The sequence below is a fragment of the Mobula birostris genome, chromosome 7 (assembly GCF_030028105.1).
Source record: "Mobula birostris isolate sMobBir1 chromosome 7, sMobBir1.hap1, whole genome shotgun sequence".
Classification (NCBI taxonomy): domain Eukaryota; kingdom Metazoa; phylum Chordata; class Chondrichthyes; order Myliobatiformes; family Myliobatidae; genus Mobula; species Mobula birostris.
In genome coordinates, this window is record NC_092376.1 from 9977439 (window position 1) to 9997694 (window position 20256).

The 20256-nt window shown below is 43.6% G+C and overlaps 1 protein-coding gene across 5 annotated transcripts in view; it reads left to right on the top strand.

The window, feature by feature from the left end:
- Positions 1–20256, top strand: part of myo7aa (myosin VIIAa) — a 292479-nt gene that overhangs the window by 193770 nt on the left and 78453 nt on the right. For all 5 annotated transcript variants that reach the window (XM_072262606.1, XM_072262604.1, XM_072262607.1 and 2 more), the window contains 5 exons: positions 1318–1521; positions 3822–3998; positions 6196–6279; positions 10481–10608; positions 18592–18718. In XM_072262606.1, the coding sequence (XP_072118707.1) occupies positions 1318–1521; positions 3822–3998; positions 6196–6279; positions 10481–10608; positions 18592–18718 (720 nt within the window). The remainder of the gene's footprint in view (positions 1–1317; positions 1522–3821; positions 3999–6195; positions 6280–10480; positions 10609–18591; positions 18719–20256) is intronic.

Below are 20256 nucleotides of genomic sequence, written 5' to 3' on the forward strand. Positions count from 1 at the left end.
ACTACAGACCTACCCAGGACTGCATAAAGTACACAGAACAGTGCAGGCATTACAATAAATAATCAACAAGACAATAGGCACAGCGGAGGGCAGTAGGTTGGTAGTCTGATGGCTTGGGGGAAAAACTGTTACATAAATATAAGGAGTCCGTGTCCTCTCCATGATCGAGTGGGTTTCCTCCGGTTGCTCTGGTTTCCTCCTGCAGTCCAAGGACATACTGGCTGCTAGGTTAATTGGTCATTGTAAATTGTCCAGCGACTGGACTGGGGATTGCTGGGCAGTGCAGCTTAAAAGGCCAGAAGGGCATATTCCGTGCTGCATCTCAATAAATAAATAAATAAATAAATAAATAAACATTCTACTACTCACCAACACACTTAGGGGTGCATTAGAGTGGGGAATGAACCTACCCACTCACACACCTTTGGGCGGTGGGAGTGAACCAGAGCACGCATGTGCTTAAAGGGAGAACATGCAAACTCCACATAGACAGCATCCAGGATCAAGATTGAACCTGGGTCTCTGGCACTGTGAGGCAGTGGCCTTACGTACTGAGGCTTGTAGACCACAAGACATAGGATCAGAATTAGGCCATTCAGCCCATCAAGTCTGTTCTGCCATTCCATCATGGCTGCTTTATTAACCCCCTCAGCCCTATTTATTTATTTATTGCGATACAGTGCGGAATAGGCCTTTCTGGCCCTTCTGGGCCACTCCGCCCAGCAATCCCCTGATTTAATCCCAGCTCAATCATGAGACAATTTACAATGACCAATTAACCTACCAACTGGTATGACTTTGGACTGTGGGAGGAAACCGGAGCATTCGGAGTAAATCCAGACGGTCACAGGGAGAATGTACAATCTCCTTACGGGCAGCAGCGGGAATTGAACCCGGGTCCCTGGTGCTGTGAAGCGTTGTGCTAAGTAGTACCATACCATGCCACCTACCTATTGTCCTACCTTCTTCCTGTAACCTTTGGTTCCCTTACTGATTAAGAGCCTATCAAGCTCCGCTTTAAATGAACCCAATGATTTGGCCTACACAACCATCTCTGGCAATGAATTCCACAAATTCCCAATCCTCTAGTTTAAAAACTCCTCCTTACCTATGTTCTAAAGGGATGTCCTTGTACCCTAGACACTCTCACTACTGGCAAAGTCCTCCCCACATCCACTCTATCTAGTCCTTTCAATATTTGATGGGTTTCAATGAGGACCCCGCCCCCCCCCCCCCCACCACCACCCATTCTTCTAAACTCCGGCGAGTACAGAAATTGTAGCTGTTACCTTTGACCGTGTGTGGGGTCTGTTTCAGGATCTGGAGCGGGCCCCAAAAGCGCTGGAGGAAGAAGATCTGGACGCCTGCCTCCCACTGCCGGAGGAGGAAGAGGAAGATCTCTCGGAGTACAAGTTCGCCAAGTTTGCCGCCACGTACTTTCAGGGCACCACCACCCACACCTACATCCGGAGGCCCCTCAAGATGCCCCTGCTCTTTCATGACGATGAGGGCGATCAGCTGGTAAGGGGGCTCCCCGCTGGGCATCTGTTAGAACAAGAATGGAACAGCACGTCACAGGGGCAGACCCTTCAGCTCACAGTATCTGCACCCGTCGGTGCCGAATTAAACCAAACCCTTTCTGCCTGCACGTGATCCATACCACTTCATTCTGTAGTGGGGGAGAGAGAATTCATAGCAGTCAGTAGTGAATTCATGGCTCTGTAGCACAGGAGTGAGAGGTGATGTGTGTGTGTGTGAGAGAGGGCGGGGTGGGGGGGTGTTTAGCATGTAAAAATGAGATAAAGGGAGCCAATACTGCTTGGGTACCTGGCAGTGAACGTCTTTAACAGGCTCAACCAGACAAAGTCTTAACAGGAAGACCCATAACAGCATTGATGAGCAGAGAGATACCGGGGGTCCAAGTTCATAGCTTCCTGAAAGTGGCTACACAGGTTGATAGGGTGGTTAAGACTCAAGGCATTTTGCTTTTATTAGTTCAATTAGTTCAACTTAGACTAAGTTCAAAAGTCAGGAAGTTATGTTGCAGCTTTATAAAACTCCAGTTGGGCAGCATATGGAGAATTGCATACAGTTTTGGTCGCCCCATTATAAGAACAATGTTCTGTGTTCTGTAACATAAATGGGAGCAGGAAGGGGCCATGGTGCTCTTTGAGCCAGACTACCTTTAGTGTACCTTCAAGATAGAATAGTTCATCACAGGAACAGGCCCTTCGGCCCACAATGTTGTGCTAATTAAATTAGTAATTAACTGGCTAGCCAAGCTAATCTCTTCAGCCTACACAATGTCCATAACCTTCCATTTTCCTCGCATCCATGTGCCCATCTAAATATCTTTTAAAAGTTCCTAATGTATTTGCTTCTCACCACCACCACAAGCAGCACATTCCAGGCAACCACCACTCTTTTTTTTAAAAAAAAAAGCTTGCCCCCCCCCCCACCTCCCTTGAAGTTATTCCCTCTCACATTGTTTAAAACCAGCATGAAGGATTTGACATCTTACCTGCATTGCTGGAGGCATGCTGCAGGAGAGTTTGGACTGACTTGAGTTGTTTTCTCTGCAACCTCAGAGGCTGAGGGGAGACCTGAGAGAGACGTATAGAATAGTCAGCTGGTATCTGTTCTCCTGGGTAGAAATAGCAAGTACTAGAAGGCAAGCATTAAAATGAGAGAGAGGGGAAGGTTTTTTGTTTGCTGTTTTTGTTTTGTTTTGCACGCTCGTGGTGGAGGTTAGTGGTGGGGAAGAGATAAGAGTAGGACTATGCCATGCAGCCCACCGGAGTCTGTTCCGCTTTCCATCGTGGCTGAGTTATCTACTCTCTCAACACCATTCTGCTGCCTACTCCCTGTAACCTTTGACGCCCTGACTAATCTTATCAACCCAATGACTTGGCCTCTGTGGCAATGAATTCCACAGATTCACTATCCTCCAGCTAAATAAGTTCCTCCTAATCCCTGATCTAAACAGACATTCCTCTATTGAAGCTGTGCCCTCTGGTCCTCGACTCTCCCACCATGGGAAACATCTTTTCCACATCCACTCTACCGAGGACTTTCAATGTACTTTATACTTTATTATCGCCAAACAATTGATACTAGAACGTACAATCATCACAGCGATATTTGATTCTGCGCTTCCCACTCCCTGGATTACAAATATTAAATATTAAAAATAGTAAAAATTAGTAAATATAAAAATTTTAATTATAAATCATAAATAGAAAATAGAAAAATGGAAAGTAAGGTAGTGCAAAAAAACCGAGAGTCAGGTCCAGATATTTGGAGGGTACGGCCCAGATCCGGGTCAGGATCCGTTCAGCAGTCTTATCACAGTTGGAATGAAGCTGTTCCCAAATCTGACCATATGGGTCTTCAAGATCCTGAGCCTTCTTCCGGAGGGAAGAGGGACAAAAAGTGTGTTGGGTGGGTGGGTCGTGTCCTTGATTATCCTGGCAGCACTGCTCTGGCAGTGTGCAGTGTAAAGTGAGTCCAAGGACAGAAGATTTGATAGGTTTTGATGAAACTATCCATTGTAGAGTTCTGTTATACTGTAAATGCTGAAAATCCTGAAATATTCACTGATGACCTTCTTGGAGGGAGGGGGAGGTGGTAAAGCTTGAACCAGTAGTGAACTCTCAACCAAAACAGATTGTTGTCACTATTGAATGAATGTCTGCAGGAACTTGCTGTATTTTGTGCACGATCCCGTTATCTGGAATGGAGAACCTCTCTGTATTGGCTGCTGGGCACGATGGGGCTCTGATTTCAAGTTCAAAAGTGACCTCTCGCCTTCTTCCCTGCAGGCATCTCTGGCAGTTTGGATCACCATCTTGCGGTTCATGGGTGACTTGCCGGAACCCAAGTATCACACGGCCATCAGCGACGGCAGCGAGAAGATCCCGGTCATGACCAAAATCTACGAAACCCTTGGGAAGAAGACGTACAAACGGGAACTGCAGGCTTTGCAGAGTGATGGTGAGGTAGGTCCACTCTGGTCAGCAGGGATGCACAAGGTGCAGGTGTTTGCTCCCTGCGGTCCTCTAAGGAGATCAGAGGGGATCTGAGAAGGAATATTTTCACGCGGAGGGTGGTCAGAATCTTTACAGGATATGCACAAGCATCCTCCCACTCTACATCATCTCTCCATGTGTACTCCCTCTGTCCCTGTCTCCCCAGTGTGTCTACCCAACAAGTGGTAGTGATCCCAGTACCCTAGTAAGGTAATTAATTAAAAATATCAGTCCTGACGAAGGGTCTCGGCCTGAAACGTCGACTGCACCTCTTCCTAGAGATGCTGCCTGGCCTGCTGCGTTCACCAGCAACTTTGATGTGTGTTGTCCATCCTTCATTCACAGGATAAACGTATTGTTGGCAAGGCTAGAGTTGAGTGCCTTCAGGCTTGTCTGTTGATTTTCAATGCCAGTGAAGAATCAGCCTCGTTGGTTGGTCTGAGGTCATGCTTGAGTCAAAACGTTGGGCACTACAGTACCATAGTGTAGCAGTTAGCATGACGCTATTATAGCTCAGGCAGCAGCCAGTTTACCCTGAGCAACACACAAAGTGCTGGAGGTATCATCTATGGAAAACAAAGTACAGTCGACGTTTTAGGCTGAAACCCTTCGGCAGGACTCGAAGATTTAAACTTCTTCAGGGTAGGCATTACTGGAAGAAACTTTGAAGAGTAGTAATCAAACCACAAGCCAGTTTACTCTGCCGGGGTGGTGTTAATTTGTCATAGAGCTTGTTTAGTTCTGCTGGCCATTCCCTGAAACAAATGTCATATTAAAAGCAGCCAAAGTAGAGTTTATTGTCAAATGCACAAGTACCTGGATGCACAGTGCAATGGGGTGGCATGGTAGCATACTGGTTAGCACAACCCTTTGCAGTACCAGGGACCTAGGTTCAATTGCCGCTACTGCCTTTAAGGAGTTTCTACGTTCTCTCCATGACCGTGTGGATTTCCTCCAGGTGCTCCGGTTTCTTCTCACAGTCCAAAGACGTGCTGGTTAGTAGATTAAATGGTCATTGTAAATTGTCCTGTGATTGGCTAGGGTTAAGTAGAAGCTAGAGTGGTGCAGCTCGTTGGACGGGAAAGGACTGTTCCACGTTGTATCGCTAGATGAAGTAAGTAAGTAAATTACAGGAAAAGATGAAGATAGCAATCCCTGAGGGAAGTGACCAAGACAAGTGAAAGTCCAGTGGTTCCAATCTCACTAATGCAGCAATTTATTTTTTCAATTCCAGTCGGTGGAAGAATTGAGTTCAAATCCCCAAACCAGCACAATGGGATTTGTATTTGTTTTCCTAATTTACTGAACACAAAATGCTGAAAGTAGTCATGAAGTTGTATATCACGGAAACATTCCTTCATCCCAACTTGTCCACGCTGATCACGGTGCCTCCCTGCACTGGTTTCATCGGCCCATGTTTGGACAGTATCCCTGAACACCCGTCTTACCCATGTACCTGCCAAGGGTCTTGTTATTGTACCAGCCTTGACCACTTCCTCTGGCACCTCATACCATATACTAGCATGTGAGCAGTACGATTGCAAAGGAGTCAGCATAAAGCTTTACAGCGTCAGTGACCGGGGTTCAGTTCCCACCACTGCCTATAAGGAGTTTTGAGCTTCTCCCCGAAACTGTGTGCATTTTGTTCGGGTGCTCCAGTTTCCCTCAAAGATGTATGGTCAGGGTTGTGGGCATGCCATGTTGGCACTGGAAGTATTGGCTGCCCCTGGCACATCCTTGGAGTGTTGGTCAATGCAAAGGACACATTTCACTTGTGCATCGATGTACTTGTGACAAATAACTCTAACCTTTAATCTTTATCCTGACCAACTTCTGCATGGGAAAATCTTTTCCCCTCTCGTCTTATATCTATGCCATTTTGATGAGACACCTGAACCCTGGGAGAAAGGCTATGACTATGCACCTTATGCCCCTCATGAAATGCACAGCATTGTTGAAGAGAGAAACAGTTAACATTTCAGATTGGTGACCCTTTGTTGTCTAGTTAACAATCCAGCCTGCAGACGCCTCCCAGTGATAACCACGAGTCATCCCTCGCCATCCCAATGCACCCAGTGCAGCCTGGTTATACATACTCCCCTTGTGTGGTTGGATGTAGCTGTATCTTGTGATCGCATCCCAATGACGTCTAACACTTGTGTGGCAGAGCATGCATGCGGATAAGAAGAACAGTGTGCGGCATAAGCTGGTCTCGTTGACTCTGAAGAAGAAATCCAAGCTCACGGAAGAGGTAATTTCAAAGTTCTTTCCAATATTTTTCTTATTAATTTTACATATAAGCATATAGAGTACAAGAAAAAAATATACATTATACTAAATTGTTTATAAAGACTCCTTACCCTATATTCATACAGATTGATTAATTCATAACATTGAAATATAGTAATTTTATTATATAAAAAAAATCTAACCTACTACCAAGACCGAAGCTCATTAGTAAAGAAAAAAAGGAAAAAAAATATTAGTCATCATCTGTGCTTTAACAGCAAATCAAAGGTTTTGAAAATAATTCAAAAAAGGTCCCCGCAATGTTTGAAAGACTTGGCTAGATTGGGAGATTAAACATCGAATCTTCTCTAAATTTAAACATGACATCACATCACATAACCATTGAGTATGAATAGGAGGGGCCACATCTTTCCATTTAAACAAGAGCATCCTTCTGGCCATAAGAGAAACAAAAGGCAAAATGTGCAAATCAGATTTCTCCAAAATAATATCCTTTCCTCCAACAATACCAAATAAAGCAGTCAAAGGATTAGGCTTAAAGTTTACTTTGAAAAGTATCGAGAAAGTTTGAAATACTTCTTTCCAATATTTTCTAAGACTCGGGCATGTCCAAAACATATGAATGAATGAAAAAGATACATAAATTTAGGTAATATATTCATTTTAATAGAGTTAATTTGGCCAATCAGCAATAACGAAAGAGGCGACCAATTTGATAGTATCCTTTTTACGTGATTCAATAGAGTAAGAAAATTTTCTTTAAATAGAGGCTTATAGTTTTTAGTAATCATTACACCTAAGTAGGTAAATTGATTTCTTACAATTTTAAAAGGAAGGTTAGAATTTGTTGGTATCAAATTATTCAAAGGGAAAAGTTCACTTTTATGTAGATTTAATTTTTAAACTGAGAACTGGCTAAAACAGGAGAAATTTCAAAGTTCAAAGTAAATTTATTATCAAAGTACAGATATGCGACCATATACAACCCTGAAATTCATTTTCTTGCAAGTATTCATTGTAAATACAAAAAAAAATAAATAAGCAGTAAATATTGAACATGAGATGAAGAATCTTGGAAAGTGAGTCCATAGGTTGTGGGAACAGTTCAACAAATGGCAAGTGAAGTTGAGTGACGTTATCCCCTCTGTTCAAGAGCCTGATAGTTGAGGGGTAATAACTGTTCATGAACCTGGTAGGGTGCATCCTGAGACTCCTGTACCACCTTCCTAATGGCAGCAGCCTGGATGATGGAGGTCCCCGATGATGGATGCTGCTTTCCTACGACAGCGCCTCATGTAGATTTGCTCAATAGTAGGAGGGCTTTCCCTGTGATGGACTGGACCATATCCATTATTTTCTGTTGGATTTTCTGTTCAAGGCAAGTGGTGTTTCCATTCCAGGCTGTCATGCAACCAGTCCATGTACTCTACACCACACATCTGTAGAAGTTTGTCAGATTTGGTGTGTTTTTATGACCATATAACAATTACACCACGGAAACAGGCCATCTCGGCCCTCCTAGTCCATGCTGAACTCTTACTCTCACCTAGTCCCACCGAGCTGCACTCAGCCCATAACCCTCCATTCCTTTCCTGTCCATATACCTATCCAATTTAACTTTAAATGACAACATTGAACCTGCCTCAACCACTTCTGCTGGAAGCTCATTCCACACAGCTACCACTCTCTGAGTAAAGATCCCCCTCATGTTACCCCTAAACTTTTGCCCTTTAACTCTCATGTCCTCTTGTTTGAATCTCCCCTACTCTCAATGGAAAAAGCCTATCCACGTCAACTCTATCAATCCCCCTCATAATTTTAAATACCTCTATCACAGAGTGTCATAGGAAGTCATTCCTGCCTGTGGCCATCAAACTTTACAACTCCTCCCTTGGAGGGTCAGACACCCTGAGCCAATAGGCTGGTCCTGGGCTTATTTCATAATTTACTGGCATAATTTACATATTACTATTTAACTATTTATGGTTCTCTTACTATTTATTATTTACGGTGCAACCGTAACGAAAACCAATTTCCCCCGGGATCAATAAAGTATGACTATGACTAAGTCCCCCCTGCAACCTTCTACGTTCCAAAGAATAAAGACCCAACTTGTTCAACCTTTCTCTGTAACTGATGAAACTACATCCTAGTAAATCTTCTCTGTACTCTCTCTATTTTGTTGACATCTTTCCTATAATTCGATGACCAAAACTGGGCGCAATACTCCAAATTTTGTGCAGTCTTTCCCCACACCCTGATCTTGCACAATACCAAGCAACAGTAAACCAGATTTAATGTTCCAAGCGATGGATGATGTTTAATGATCTCTATGCAAGCAGGCTCTGCAGCTGACAAAGTTCATGCTGGCCATAGAGGACCCATTTGATCCTAAACTAATCCCCATTTAATTCTTCACAGCATAGGTCCAAAATATTGTATCACTTGCCTGCACAGTAGGGCCAACCAGGAATCAGAATCAGGCTTATTATTACTGGCATATGTTGTGAAATTTGTTGCTTTGTGGCAGCTGTATATTGCAATACATAAACTATAGGTCACGATAAGAAATATTTTTTAAAAGTGCAAAAAGAGAGCAGTGTTCATGAACTGTTCAGAAATCTGTTGGCAGAGGGAAAGAAGCTGTTCCTAAGACATTGAGTGTGTGTTTTCAGGTTCCTGTGCCTCCTCCCCATGGTAGCAATGTCCTGGGTGGGGAGGGTCCTTAACGATGGCTGCCACCTTCTTGAAACACTGCCTTTATAAGACTTGAACAGGCCTCTCCTGCACTCTTGTACACCCGATCTACCTGCTCATGGCCCTTGCACTTTGCCTACCTGGGCTGCTTCCTCTATAACTCTAACACTATATTCTGCAATACAAACAAAATGCCGGAAGAACTCAGCAGGCCAGGCAGCATCTGTGGAAAAGAGTACAGTCAATGTTTCGGGCCGAGACCCTTCGGCGGGACTATATCCTACAATCTGTTTTTCCCTTGTGCATCATTGTACCTGTGGGAAGAAGGATCTGTCTGGTGGCACTGCAACAAAGGTGTTTCACTGTATTGCGATACATGATAAAAATCTATTCCAATTCCACATTAATTACCTCTAAAGTCATTTAGGAAGAACTCTATCCACGAGCTTCTCAGTCAGAAAGACTCAAAGCATATTTATTATCAAAGTATATGTATGTCACCATATACTACCTTCAGATTCATTTTCTTGCGGCCATTTACAGAAAAATAAAGAAATTAAATAGAATTTATGAAGAACTGCACATAAAGGCTGACAAACAACCAATGTGCAAAAGAAGGCAAATTGTACAAATAAGAGGAGTAAATAAATAACACTGAGGCATGAGTTGCAGAGTCCTTGAAAGTGAGTCTATAGGTTGTGGAATCGATATAGTGGGAAGTTCATACCTACAGATGTGCTGGGCTGGTCTGCACCACTCTCTGCAGAGTCCTGCGATTGAGGGAAGTACAGTTCCCACACCAGGCAGTGATGCAGCCAGTCAGGATGCTCTCAATTGTGTCCCTGTAGAAAGTCCTTAGGATTTGGGGACTCATGCCGAACTTCTTCAACCGTCTGAGGTGAAAGAGGAACTCTTGTGCTTTTTTCACCACGCAGTCAGTATGTACAGACGTGAGATCCTCAGTGATTTGTATGCTGAGGAATTTAAAACTGTTCACCCTCTCAATCCCAGATCCATTGATGTCAATAGGGGTTAGCCCATCTCCATTCCTCCTGTAGTCTACAACCAGCTCCTTTGTTTTTGAGATATTGAGGGAGAGGTTGTTTTCTTGACACCACTGCGTCAGGGTGACGACTTCTTCACTGTAGGTTGCCTTGTTATTATTTAAGATGAGGCCAATCAATGTAGTGTCATCCGCAAATTTAATAAGCAGATTGGAGCTGTGGCTGATAACTCCAAGGAATTTAAAATTGCTGACACTCTCCATCTCCGATCCTCTAATGAGGACTGGTTCATGGACCTCTGGCCTGTTCCTCCTGTAGTCAATAATCAGCTCTTTGGTTTTGCTGACTTTGAGTGAGAGAGGTTGTTCCTTAAAAAAAGAATTAAGATAAAATTCTCATTAATTTTGGTTTGGTTATCCTCCTGCAACTTTTCACTAGGACTAAGACCTTTACCCTGTGTTGTGGTCACAACTCCTTCATGGACCCTTTATCTGTGGTTAGGTGGCAAAGAGACTGAACGACGGGGACTACAGCCTCAGGGGGAACAGCATGCTGGAAGACCGACCTACCTCTAACCTGGAGAAACTTCACTTCATCATCGGGAATGGTATTCTGCGCCCTGAGCTCAGGTACGAGACACGATTGTCCACTCGCCTCTCAGTTTCTCCCTTCCCTTGTTAATTGGACCCCAGTAAGGATTGAGAAAGGTGGACCACCATCTCCACATCCACCCTGTCGACTTCTTGTTCATTAGTGATATACAGTAGCTAAAATGATTATTGTTGGAATGTATTTTCATGCTTATTTTTCTCCATCCCACCCCATCTTCCAATAAATTGGCTTCACCACGTCTCTTCAATCCAAAAATTTGTTGGTTCAAGTCCTGCTCCAGAGCTGGGAGTACAGCTCCATAATTCCTTGAATGAGGCTTCACAGGCAAATAAAGTTGTGAAAAGACCTTTTGGCACCTTGGCCTTCATAAATCAAATCATTGCCTACAGGAGTTGGGACGTTATGTTGAAGTTGTATAAGAATGGTTCCAGAAGTTTGGAAAATTGCAAGTGTTACTCCATCCTTCAAGAAAGGAGAGAGGCAGAAGAAAGGAAACTATAGGCCAGTTAGTCTGACCTCCGTTGTTGGGAAGATGTTGGAGTCGATTATTAAGGATGAGATCTCAGGCTACTTGGAGGCACATGGTAAAATAGGCCGTAGCAAGCTTGGTTTCCTCAAGGTAAAATTTTGCCTGACAAATCTGTTGGAATTGTTTGAAGAAATAACAAACAGGATAAACAAAGGAGAATCAGCTGATATTGTGTACTTGGATTTTCAGAAGGTGCCACACAGGAAGCTGCTTAACAAGCCCATGATATTACAGGAAAAATCCTAGCTTGGATAAAGCAGTGCTGATGGGCAGGAGGCATAGAGTGGGAATAAAGGGAGCCTTTTCTGGCCGGCTGCCGATGACTAGTGGTGTTCCACCTGACTCTGTGTTGGGACCACTTCTTTTTACGTTATATGTCAATGATTTGGATAATGGATTTGATGGCTTTGTTGCAAGGTCTGCAGACGATATGAAGATAGTTGGAGGGACAGGTAGTTTTGAGGAAGTAGAGAGGCTATAGAAGGACTTGGACAAAGGGGCAAAGAAATGACAGATGGAATACAGTACGGGGAAGTGTACTGGTGCACTCTGGTAGAAGAAATGAAAGGATTGACAAAAATCTGAGGTGCAAAGGGACTTGGGAGTCCTTGTGCAGGATTCCCTAAAGGTTAATTTGCAGCTCAAGTCTGTGGTGAGGACAGGTGAATGCAATGTTTGCATTCATTTCAAGAGGACTAGAGTATAACAGCGAGGATGTAATGCTGAGACTTAAAGCACTGAAGCCTCACTTGGAGTATTGTGAGTAGTTTTGGGCCCTTTATCTTAGAAAGGATGTGTGGAAATTGGAGACAGTTCAAAGGAGATTCACGAAAATGATCCCAGGATTGAATAGCTTGTCATATGAAGAGCATTTGATGGCTCTGGGCCTGTATTCACCAGAATTCAGAAGAAGGAGGGGTAACCTCACTGAAACCTATCAAATGGTAAAAGGCCTTCATAGAGTGGATGTGGAGAGGATGTTTCCTATGGTGGAAGTGTCTAAGACCAGAGGACACAGCCTCAGAATAGAGGGGTGCCCTTTTTTTGGATGGAGATGAGGAGGAATTTCTTTAGCCAGAGAGCACTGAATCTGTGGAATTCTTTTTCACAGGCAGCTGTGGAGGCCAAGTCTTTATGGATATTTATGACAGAGGTTTATAGATTCTTGATTGGTCAGGCATGAAGGGATATGGGGAGAAGGCAGGACACTGGGGCTGAGAGGAAAATTGGATCAGTGATGATTAAATAGTGGAGCAGAAGCGATTCACCAAATTGCCTAATTCTACTCCTTAGTCTTATGGTCTTATGGACACTGGTGAGGGTGAATTTGGAGTATTGTGTGGGGTTCTGGTCACCTATCTACAGGAAAGATATCAATAAGGTTGAAAGAATGCAGAGAAAATTGACAAGGATTTTGCCAGGACTTGAGGACATACGTTATAGGGAAAGGTTGAGTAGGTTAGAATTTTATTCCACTGAGCACAGGAGATGAGGGGAGATTTCATAGAGTATATAAAGTTATGAGGGTTATAGATAAGATAAAGGCTTTTTGCACTGAGGTTGGGTGAGACTAGAACTAGAGGTCAGAGGCGAATATTCAAGGGCAATTTGAGGGGGAGAGCTTCTTCACTCGGGGTGGTATGAGTGTGGAAAAAGCTGCCAGTGGGAGTGGTGGAGGCAGATTTAATTGCAATGTTTAGGAGAAGCTTGGAAAGGAATTTGAATGAGAGGGGTATAGAGGGCTATGATCTGGGTGCATGTAGATGGGACTAGGGAGAAAAACTGGTCAGCGTGGATTAGATGGGCTGAAGGGCCTGTTTCTGTGCTATAGTGCTCTGACACTGACTCTAGGTAGAGTACTTGGGAAGTGCTATAGTGTTGACAGTGAATATTTTCAAATGCAACATTTAAATTGGAATATTTCCGATCTAGGGTGGAGATATTTGGTCCCATGATGTTGTTAGGGGAGAAAACACACCCTTGTCTAACGCCCGTCTAGATTTTCATAAACTGACTCATTTCTCCATCTATTCTTACAGCGGCAGTTTGTTCCCAGTACAGATTTCTGATTATGCGGAGGCCTTTCGAATCTAGATGTAGAGTTTTCTGTAATATTTCAAATAACTTGCAGAGAAGTGCAGAGAAGGTGTACAAGGATGTTGCCGGGACTTGAGAAACTCAGTTACAGAGAAAGGTTGAATAGGTTAGGACTTTATTCCCTGGAGCGTAGAAGAATGAGGGGAGATTTAATAGAGGTATATAAAATTATGACTGGTATAGATAGAGTGAATGCAAGCAGGCTTTTTCCACAGAGGCAAGGGGAGAAAAAAACCAGAGGACATGGGTTAAGGGTGAGGGGGGGGAAGTTTAAAGGGAACATTAGGGGGGGGGCTTCTTCACACAGAGAGTGGTGGGAGTATGGAATGAGCTGCCAGATGAGGTGGTAAATGCGGGTTCTTTTTTAACATTTAAGAATAAATTGGATAGATACATGGATGGGAGGTGTATGGAGGGATATGGTCCGTGTGCAGGTCAGTGGGACTAGGCAGAAAATGGGTCGGCACAGCCAAGAAGGGGCAAAAGGCCTGTTTCTGTGCTGTAGTTTTTCTATGGTTTCTATGGTTTCTAACTTATTGTGTTTCACTTTATCAAATGCTTTTGTATATTTGACATCTTGGGAATTAAAGTTGGTGGTGAAAACATCAATAATTTCAGATATGCAGATGACATTGTGTTAATTGCAAGTATGGAGGAAGAACTACAAAACTTAATTGATATAATTGTTGAAGAAAGTGCAAAAATGGGTCTATCTATCAATTGCAAAAAGACAGTCTATGGTGATATTCAAAAAGAAGGAGAATCCTATCTGCAGGCTGAAAGTAAACGGAGAAGACATAAAACAAGTACAGAACTTTTGCTACTTAGGAAGCTGGGTGACATCAGATGGCAGGTGTGACATGGACATCAAAAGAAGAATAGGAATGGCAAAAGACACCTTTACAGGAATGAAGAGTATACTGACCAATACTAAACTAGGCATGACAACCCACCTCAGAGTACTGAAATATTATGTTTATCCAGTTATGTTATATGGGTCAGAATGTTAGACAATATCTAGTAACATGAGGAAACGAATTGTAGCAGCAAAGATGTGGTTTTTGAGGAGGATGCAAAGAATATCATGGATGAAACGAATATCTAACGAGGATGTCATGAACAAAGCAAACACAAAAAGAGAAATAATGTATGAGATTGTGAAAAGGCAACGTAACTTTATTGGACATGTGATTAGGAAAGAGGAGTTAGAATGCACAGTAATTATGGGAAAGATTGAAGGGAAGACAGCAAGAGGAAGGCAAAGACAAATGATGATGGAGACAGCAGCCAGAGAACTGGAAGTGAATACCAATGAATTGATCCACTTGAACCAAAACAGGAGTGTGTGGGCCATGGCAGTCAAAGCTCAAACTGGGCATGGCACCTGATGATAATGATGTTGTTGTTAGGAAGGTCAGAGGAGATGTACTAAGTGTTCTGTCCAGTGCTCCTAAAAGTGTCAGGAGATTATCACATGACTTCAAATACAACCTAACTATCTTTGTAAAGCTGCAATGTAAAGTTCCAACTCTTGTATTTTAAGCACAGACTTATGAAGGCAAGGAAGCCTTCACCACCCTGTTAACCTGTGTTCAAACATGTGGAGAACTATGGAATGACCCCGAGGTCAACTTGGATGTAAAATAGAGGATTGGAAGTTTGGGGTGAAGGGGAGAGGATGTAAGCTCCAATGTTAAACTTCAACACAGTGCCCATGTTATCAAAGTGCCATAATGACTAAGTGTTTTTGGCTTAGAGGGTGAGTGCAGGAAATCTTCGCCAAGGTAACAAATCATGGTCCACTGTCCAATCAGATTCCTTCTTCAGCTCTTTACCTCTTCCACCTATCACCTCCCAGTTCCTTGTGACATCTCTCAATCCGCTACCCACCCACCTCACCTGGTCTCACTTACCACCTACACAAGAGATCCTGCATATAAAAAACATAGAAAATAGGTGCAGGAGTAGGCCATTTGGCCCTTCGAGCCTGCACCGCCATTTATTATGATCATGGCTGATCATCCAACTCAGAACCCTGCCCCAGCCTTCCCTCCATACCCTCTGATCCCCCTAGCCACAAGGGCCATATCTAACTCCCTCTTAAATATAGCCAATGAACTGGCCTCAACTGTTTCCTGTGGCAGAGAATTCCACAAATTCACCACTCTGTGTGTGAAGAAGTTTTTCCTAACCTCAGTCCTAAAAGGCTTCGCCTTTATCCTCAAACCGTGACCCCTCGTTCTGGACTTCCCCAACATCGGGAACAATCTTCCTGCATCTAGCCTGTCCAATCCCTTTAGGATTTTATACGTTTCAATCAGATCCCCCCTCAATCTTCTAAATTCCAACAAGTACAAGCCTAGTTCATCCAGTCTTTCTTCACATGAAAGTCCTGCCATCCCAGGAATCAATCTGGTGAACCTTCCCTGTACTCCCTCTATGGCAAGGATGTCTTTCCTCAGATTAGGGGACCAAAACCGCACACGATACTCCAGGTGTGGTCTCACCAAGGCCTTGTACAACTGCAGTAGTACCTCCCTGCTCCTATACTCGAATCCTCTTGCTATAAATGCCAGCATACCATTCGCCTTTTTCACCGCCTGCTGTACCTGCATGCCCACTTTCAATGACTGGTGTATAATGACACCCAGGTCTCGTTGCACCTCCCCTTTTCCTAATCGGCCACCATTCAGGTAATAATCTGTTTTCCTATTTTTGCCACCAAAGTGGATAACTTCACATTTATCCACATTAAATTGCATCTGCCATGAATTTGCCCACTCACCCAACCTATCCAAGTCACTCTGCATCCTCTTAGCATCCTCCTCACAGCTAACACTGCCACCCAGCTTCGTGTCATCCACAAACTTGGAGATGCTGCATTTAATTCCCTCGTCCAAGTCATTAATATATATTGTAAACAACTGGGGTCCCAGCACTGAGCCTTGCGGTACCCCACTAGTCACCGCCTGCCATTCTGAAAAGGTCCCGTTTATTCCCACTCTTTGCTTCCTGTCTGCTAATCAATTCTCTATCCACATCAATACCTTATCCCCAATACCATGTGCTTTAAGTTTGCACACTAATCTCCTGTGTGGGACCTTATCAAAAGCCTTTTGAAAATCCAAATATACCACATCCACTGGTTCTCCCCTATCCACTCTACTAGTTACATCCTCTAAAAATTCTATGAGATTCGTCAGACATGATTTTCCTTTCACAAATCCATGCTGACTTTGTCCGATGATTTCACCACTTTCCAAATGTGCTGTTATCACATCTTTGATAACTGACTCCAGCAGTTTCCCTACCACCGACGTTAGGCTAACCGGTCTATAATTCCCCGGTTTCTCTTTCCCTCCTTTTTTAAAAAGTGGGGTTACATTAGCTACCCTCCAATCCTCAGGAACTAGTCCAGGATCTAACAAGTTTTGAAAAATTATCACTAATGCATCCACTATTTCTTGGGCTACTTCCTTAAGCACTCTGGGATGCAGACCATCTGGCCCTGGGGATTTATCTGCCTTCAATCCCTTCAATTTACCTAACATCACTTCCCTACTAACATGTATTTTGCTCATTTCCTCCATCTCACTGGACCCTCTGTCCCCTACTATTTCTGGAAGATTATTTATGTCCTCCTTAGTGAAGACAGAACCAAAGTAATTATTCAATTGGTCTGCCATGTCCTTGCTCCCCGTAATCAATTCACCTGTTTCTGTCTGTAGGGGACCTACATTTGTCTTTACCAGTCTTTTCCTTTTTACATATCTATAAAAGCTTTTACAGTCCGTTTTTATGTTCCCTGCCAGTTTTCTATCATAATCTTTTTTCCCCTTCCTAATTAAGCCCTTTGTCCTCCTCTGCTGAACTCTGAATTTCTCCTAGTCCTCAGGTGAGCCACTTTTTCTGGCTAATTTGTATGCTGCTTCTTTGGAATTGACACTATCCCTAATTTCTCTTGTCAGCCACGGGTGCACTACCTTCCTTGATTTATTCTTTTGCCAAACTGGGATGAACAATTGTTGTAGTTCATCCATGCAACCTTTAAATGCTTTCCATTGCATATCCACCGTCAATCCTTTAAGTGTCATTTGCCAGTCTATCTTAGCTAATTCACGTCTCATACCTTCAAAGTTACCCCTCTTTAAGTTCAGGACCTTTGTTTCTGAATTAACTATGTCACTCTCCATCTTAATGAAGAATTCCACCATATTATGGTCACTCTTACCCAAGGGGCCTCTCACGACAAGATTGCTAATTAACCCTTCCTCATTGCTCAAAACCAGTCTAGAATAGCCTGCTCTCTAGTTGGTTCTTCGACATGTTGGTTCAAAAAACCAACCCGCATACATTCCAAGAAATCCTCTTCCTCAGCACCTTTACCAATTTGGTTCACCCAATCTACATGTAGATTGAAGTCACCCATTATAACTGCTGTTCCTTTATTGCACACATTTCTAATTTCCTGTTTAATACCATCTCCGACCTCACTACTATTGTTAGGTGGCCTGTACACAACTCCCGCCAGCGTTTTCTGCCCCTTAGTGTTACGCAGCTCTACCCATATCGATTCCACATCTTCCCGGCTTATGTCCTTCCTTTCTATTGCGTTAATCTCATTTTTAACCAGCAACGCCACCCCACCTCCTTTTCTTTCATGTCTATCCCTCCTGAATATTGAATATCCCTGAACGTTGAGCTCCCATACAGAGCAACACGCAAAATGCTGGAAGAACTCAAGCATTTCCTCCAGTTCCTCGAGCATTTTGTTTGTTGCTCACCTATCACCTGCCAGTTTGTACTCCTTACCCCTTTTTCCTACACCCCCACCTCCTTATTCTGCCTTCTGGCCCCTTCCTTTCAAAGTCCTGATGAAGGGTCTCAGTCCACAGCGTCAATAAACCGATGTGTTCCAAGAGACAGAAAGCAGTCACTGGTGACGAAACGTTTGCATTCTTCAATAAAATGCCAGACTTTTTTTGTTCGGGTGCAGTGTCAGCCGGTGATGAGGGTTTTATTTTTTATTTAGAGACGCAGTACAGAACGAGCCCTTCAGTCCAATGAGCTACACTGCCCAGCAGCCCACCCATTTAACCCTAGTATAATCACAGGACAATTTACAACGAGCAATCAACCTACTAAACAGTGGGAGGAAACCAGAGCACTCGGAGGAAACCCACACTGTCACGGCGAGAATATACAAACTCCAAACAGACAGCACAGGAATTGAACTCTGAACTCCAGAACTCCGTAAGCTGTAACACTAGCCACTACATTTCCGTGGATGGAGGTACAGAGGACTGACTGGAGTAGGGAGGGAGTTGAGGCAGTGTAAGCAAATGCCTTTTATAAATTGTCTGTTCCATGACAGGGATGAGATTTACTGTCAGATCTGTAAGCAGCTGAGCCAGAATCCGTCCAAAAGCAGCCACGCCCGCGGCTGGATCCTCATGTGCCTCTGCGTTGGGTGCTTTGCTCCATCTGAGAAATTTGTGAAGGTACGTTTCCATCAGTTCCTTCATTAATCTTCAAATGTAACTGATCAAGGCCCCTTTTGACTTGAGGTTTTTACAATTAGCTTTATTTGTTACAAGTACATTAAAACATACAGTGAAATGTGCTGTTTGCATCACATCAATTAATCTTCGATTCTGCTGGACATCCCACAAGTGTCGCCACATTTGTGGCGCTAGCCCAGAGCCTTACAGCATGGTATGGGCCCTATGGCTCACAATGTTGTGCTGACCTTTTAACGCACTCTATGATCAATTGCATGCCCACAGCTCACTATCTCTAACCTGTTCGGCTTTTGAAATGTGAGCTGAAACCAGAGCACCCGGCAGAAACCCATGCGGTAACAGGGAGAAGACACAAATTCCTTATAGACTAGGGTTGCCAACTTTCTCACTCCCAAATAAGGGACAAAAGTAGCAGTCAAATATGGGACACTTGTGTTTACCCCGAGAAAGACTACCATGACCGTGAAGCCTTGTGCGGGCACCTGTGTGAGCATACATGACGTGCGCATTCGTGTACATGCCAATTTTTTTTCTACAAATCAGTTTTGGCTTAATCTTCCCAATTCTATTAAGTGAAACTACACTGTACATACATTATTTCTACTTTATATAGGCTGTGTATTTATCATATCATTCCTGCTTTTACTATATGTTAGTGTTATTTTAGATTTTATGTGTTATTTGGTTTTATTTGGTAGGCTATTTTTTGAGTCTGAGAACGCTCAAGAATTTTTCCCATATAAATTAATGGTAATTGCTTCTTCGCTTTACACCATTTCGGCATGAAAGGTTTCATAGGAACGCTCTACCTTAGCGGGGGACAAACCAACTTAGCCCAATTTACGGGATGTCCCAGCTAATACGGGGCCGTTGGCAACCCTACTATAGACAGCAGCAGAAATTGAACCCTTTTCGGTGATTGTTGGCACTGCTACACCAGCATGATGTATTCCTTGTGCTTCCCTTCCATTGGAGTCCTTCCATAATTTTACCAACCTCAATTCTCAGTCGGGAATCTTAGGAAATACTCAGCTGGTCAGGCAGCATCTGCAGAGAAAGAAGCAGAGTTCATGATTCAGGCCACTGAGTGGAAACAGGACATTCATAGACAACGACAGTAACTGAACCCCCGTATTATAGTCGGTGCTGTGAACTGTTGACGCTAGCCCCTACACAACTGTGTGGCTCCTGTGAAACATCAGATAGCTTGACTTCTCAATCCCTATTGGTCGTCCATCTGTGATGTTGGATCAGTTCCTTGGTTTTCTCCTATGCTCCCCTCCCCCCCACCCACATTCTCCGCATGTAGGAGTAGAAGTCCTGCCCATCCTGATCTGCTGGGCTTGTCCTCCAGCTCTGTATTTCACAGCTCCCATATTCTTTTTTGTTTTCCTCTATCTCATCACTCACTTGAGTGGTGGGTGGGGATGTGTCTGTGCCAAAGGAGGTGTCAGGCACTCCTTGAGTTTGCTAGGCTGCAGGTCACCCGTGGGCAAGGTGTAGCACCTGCTTTCCTG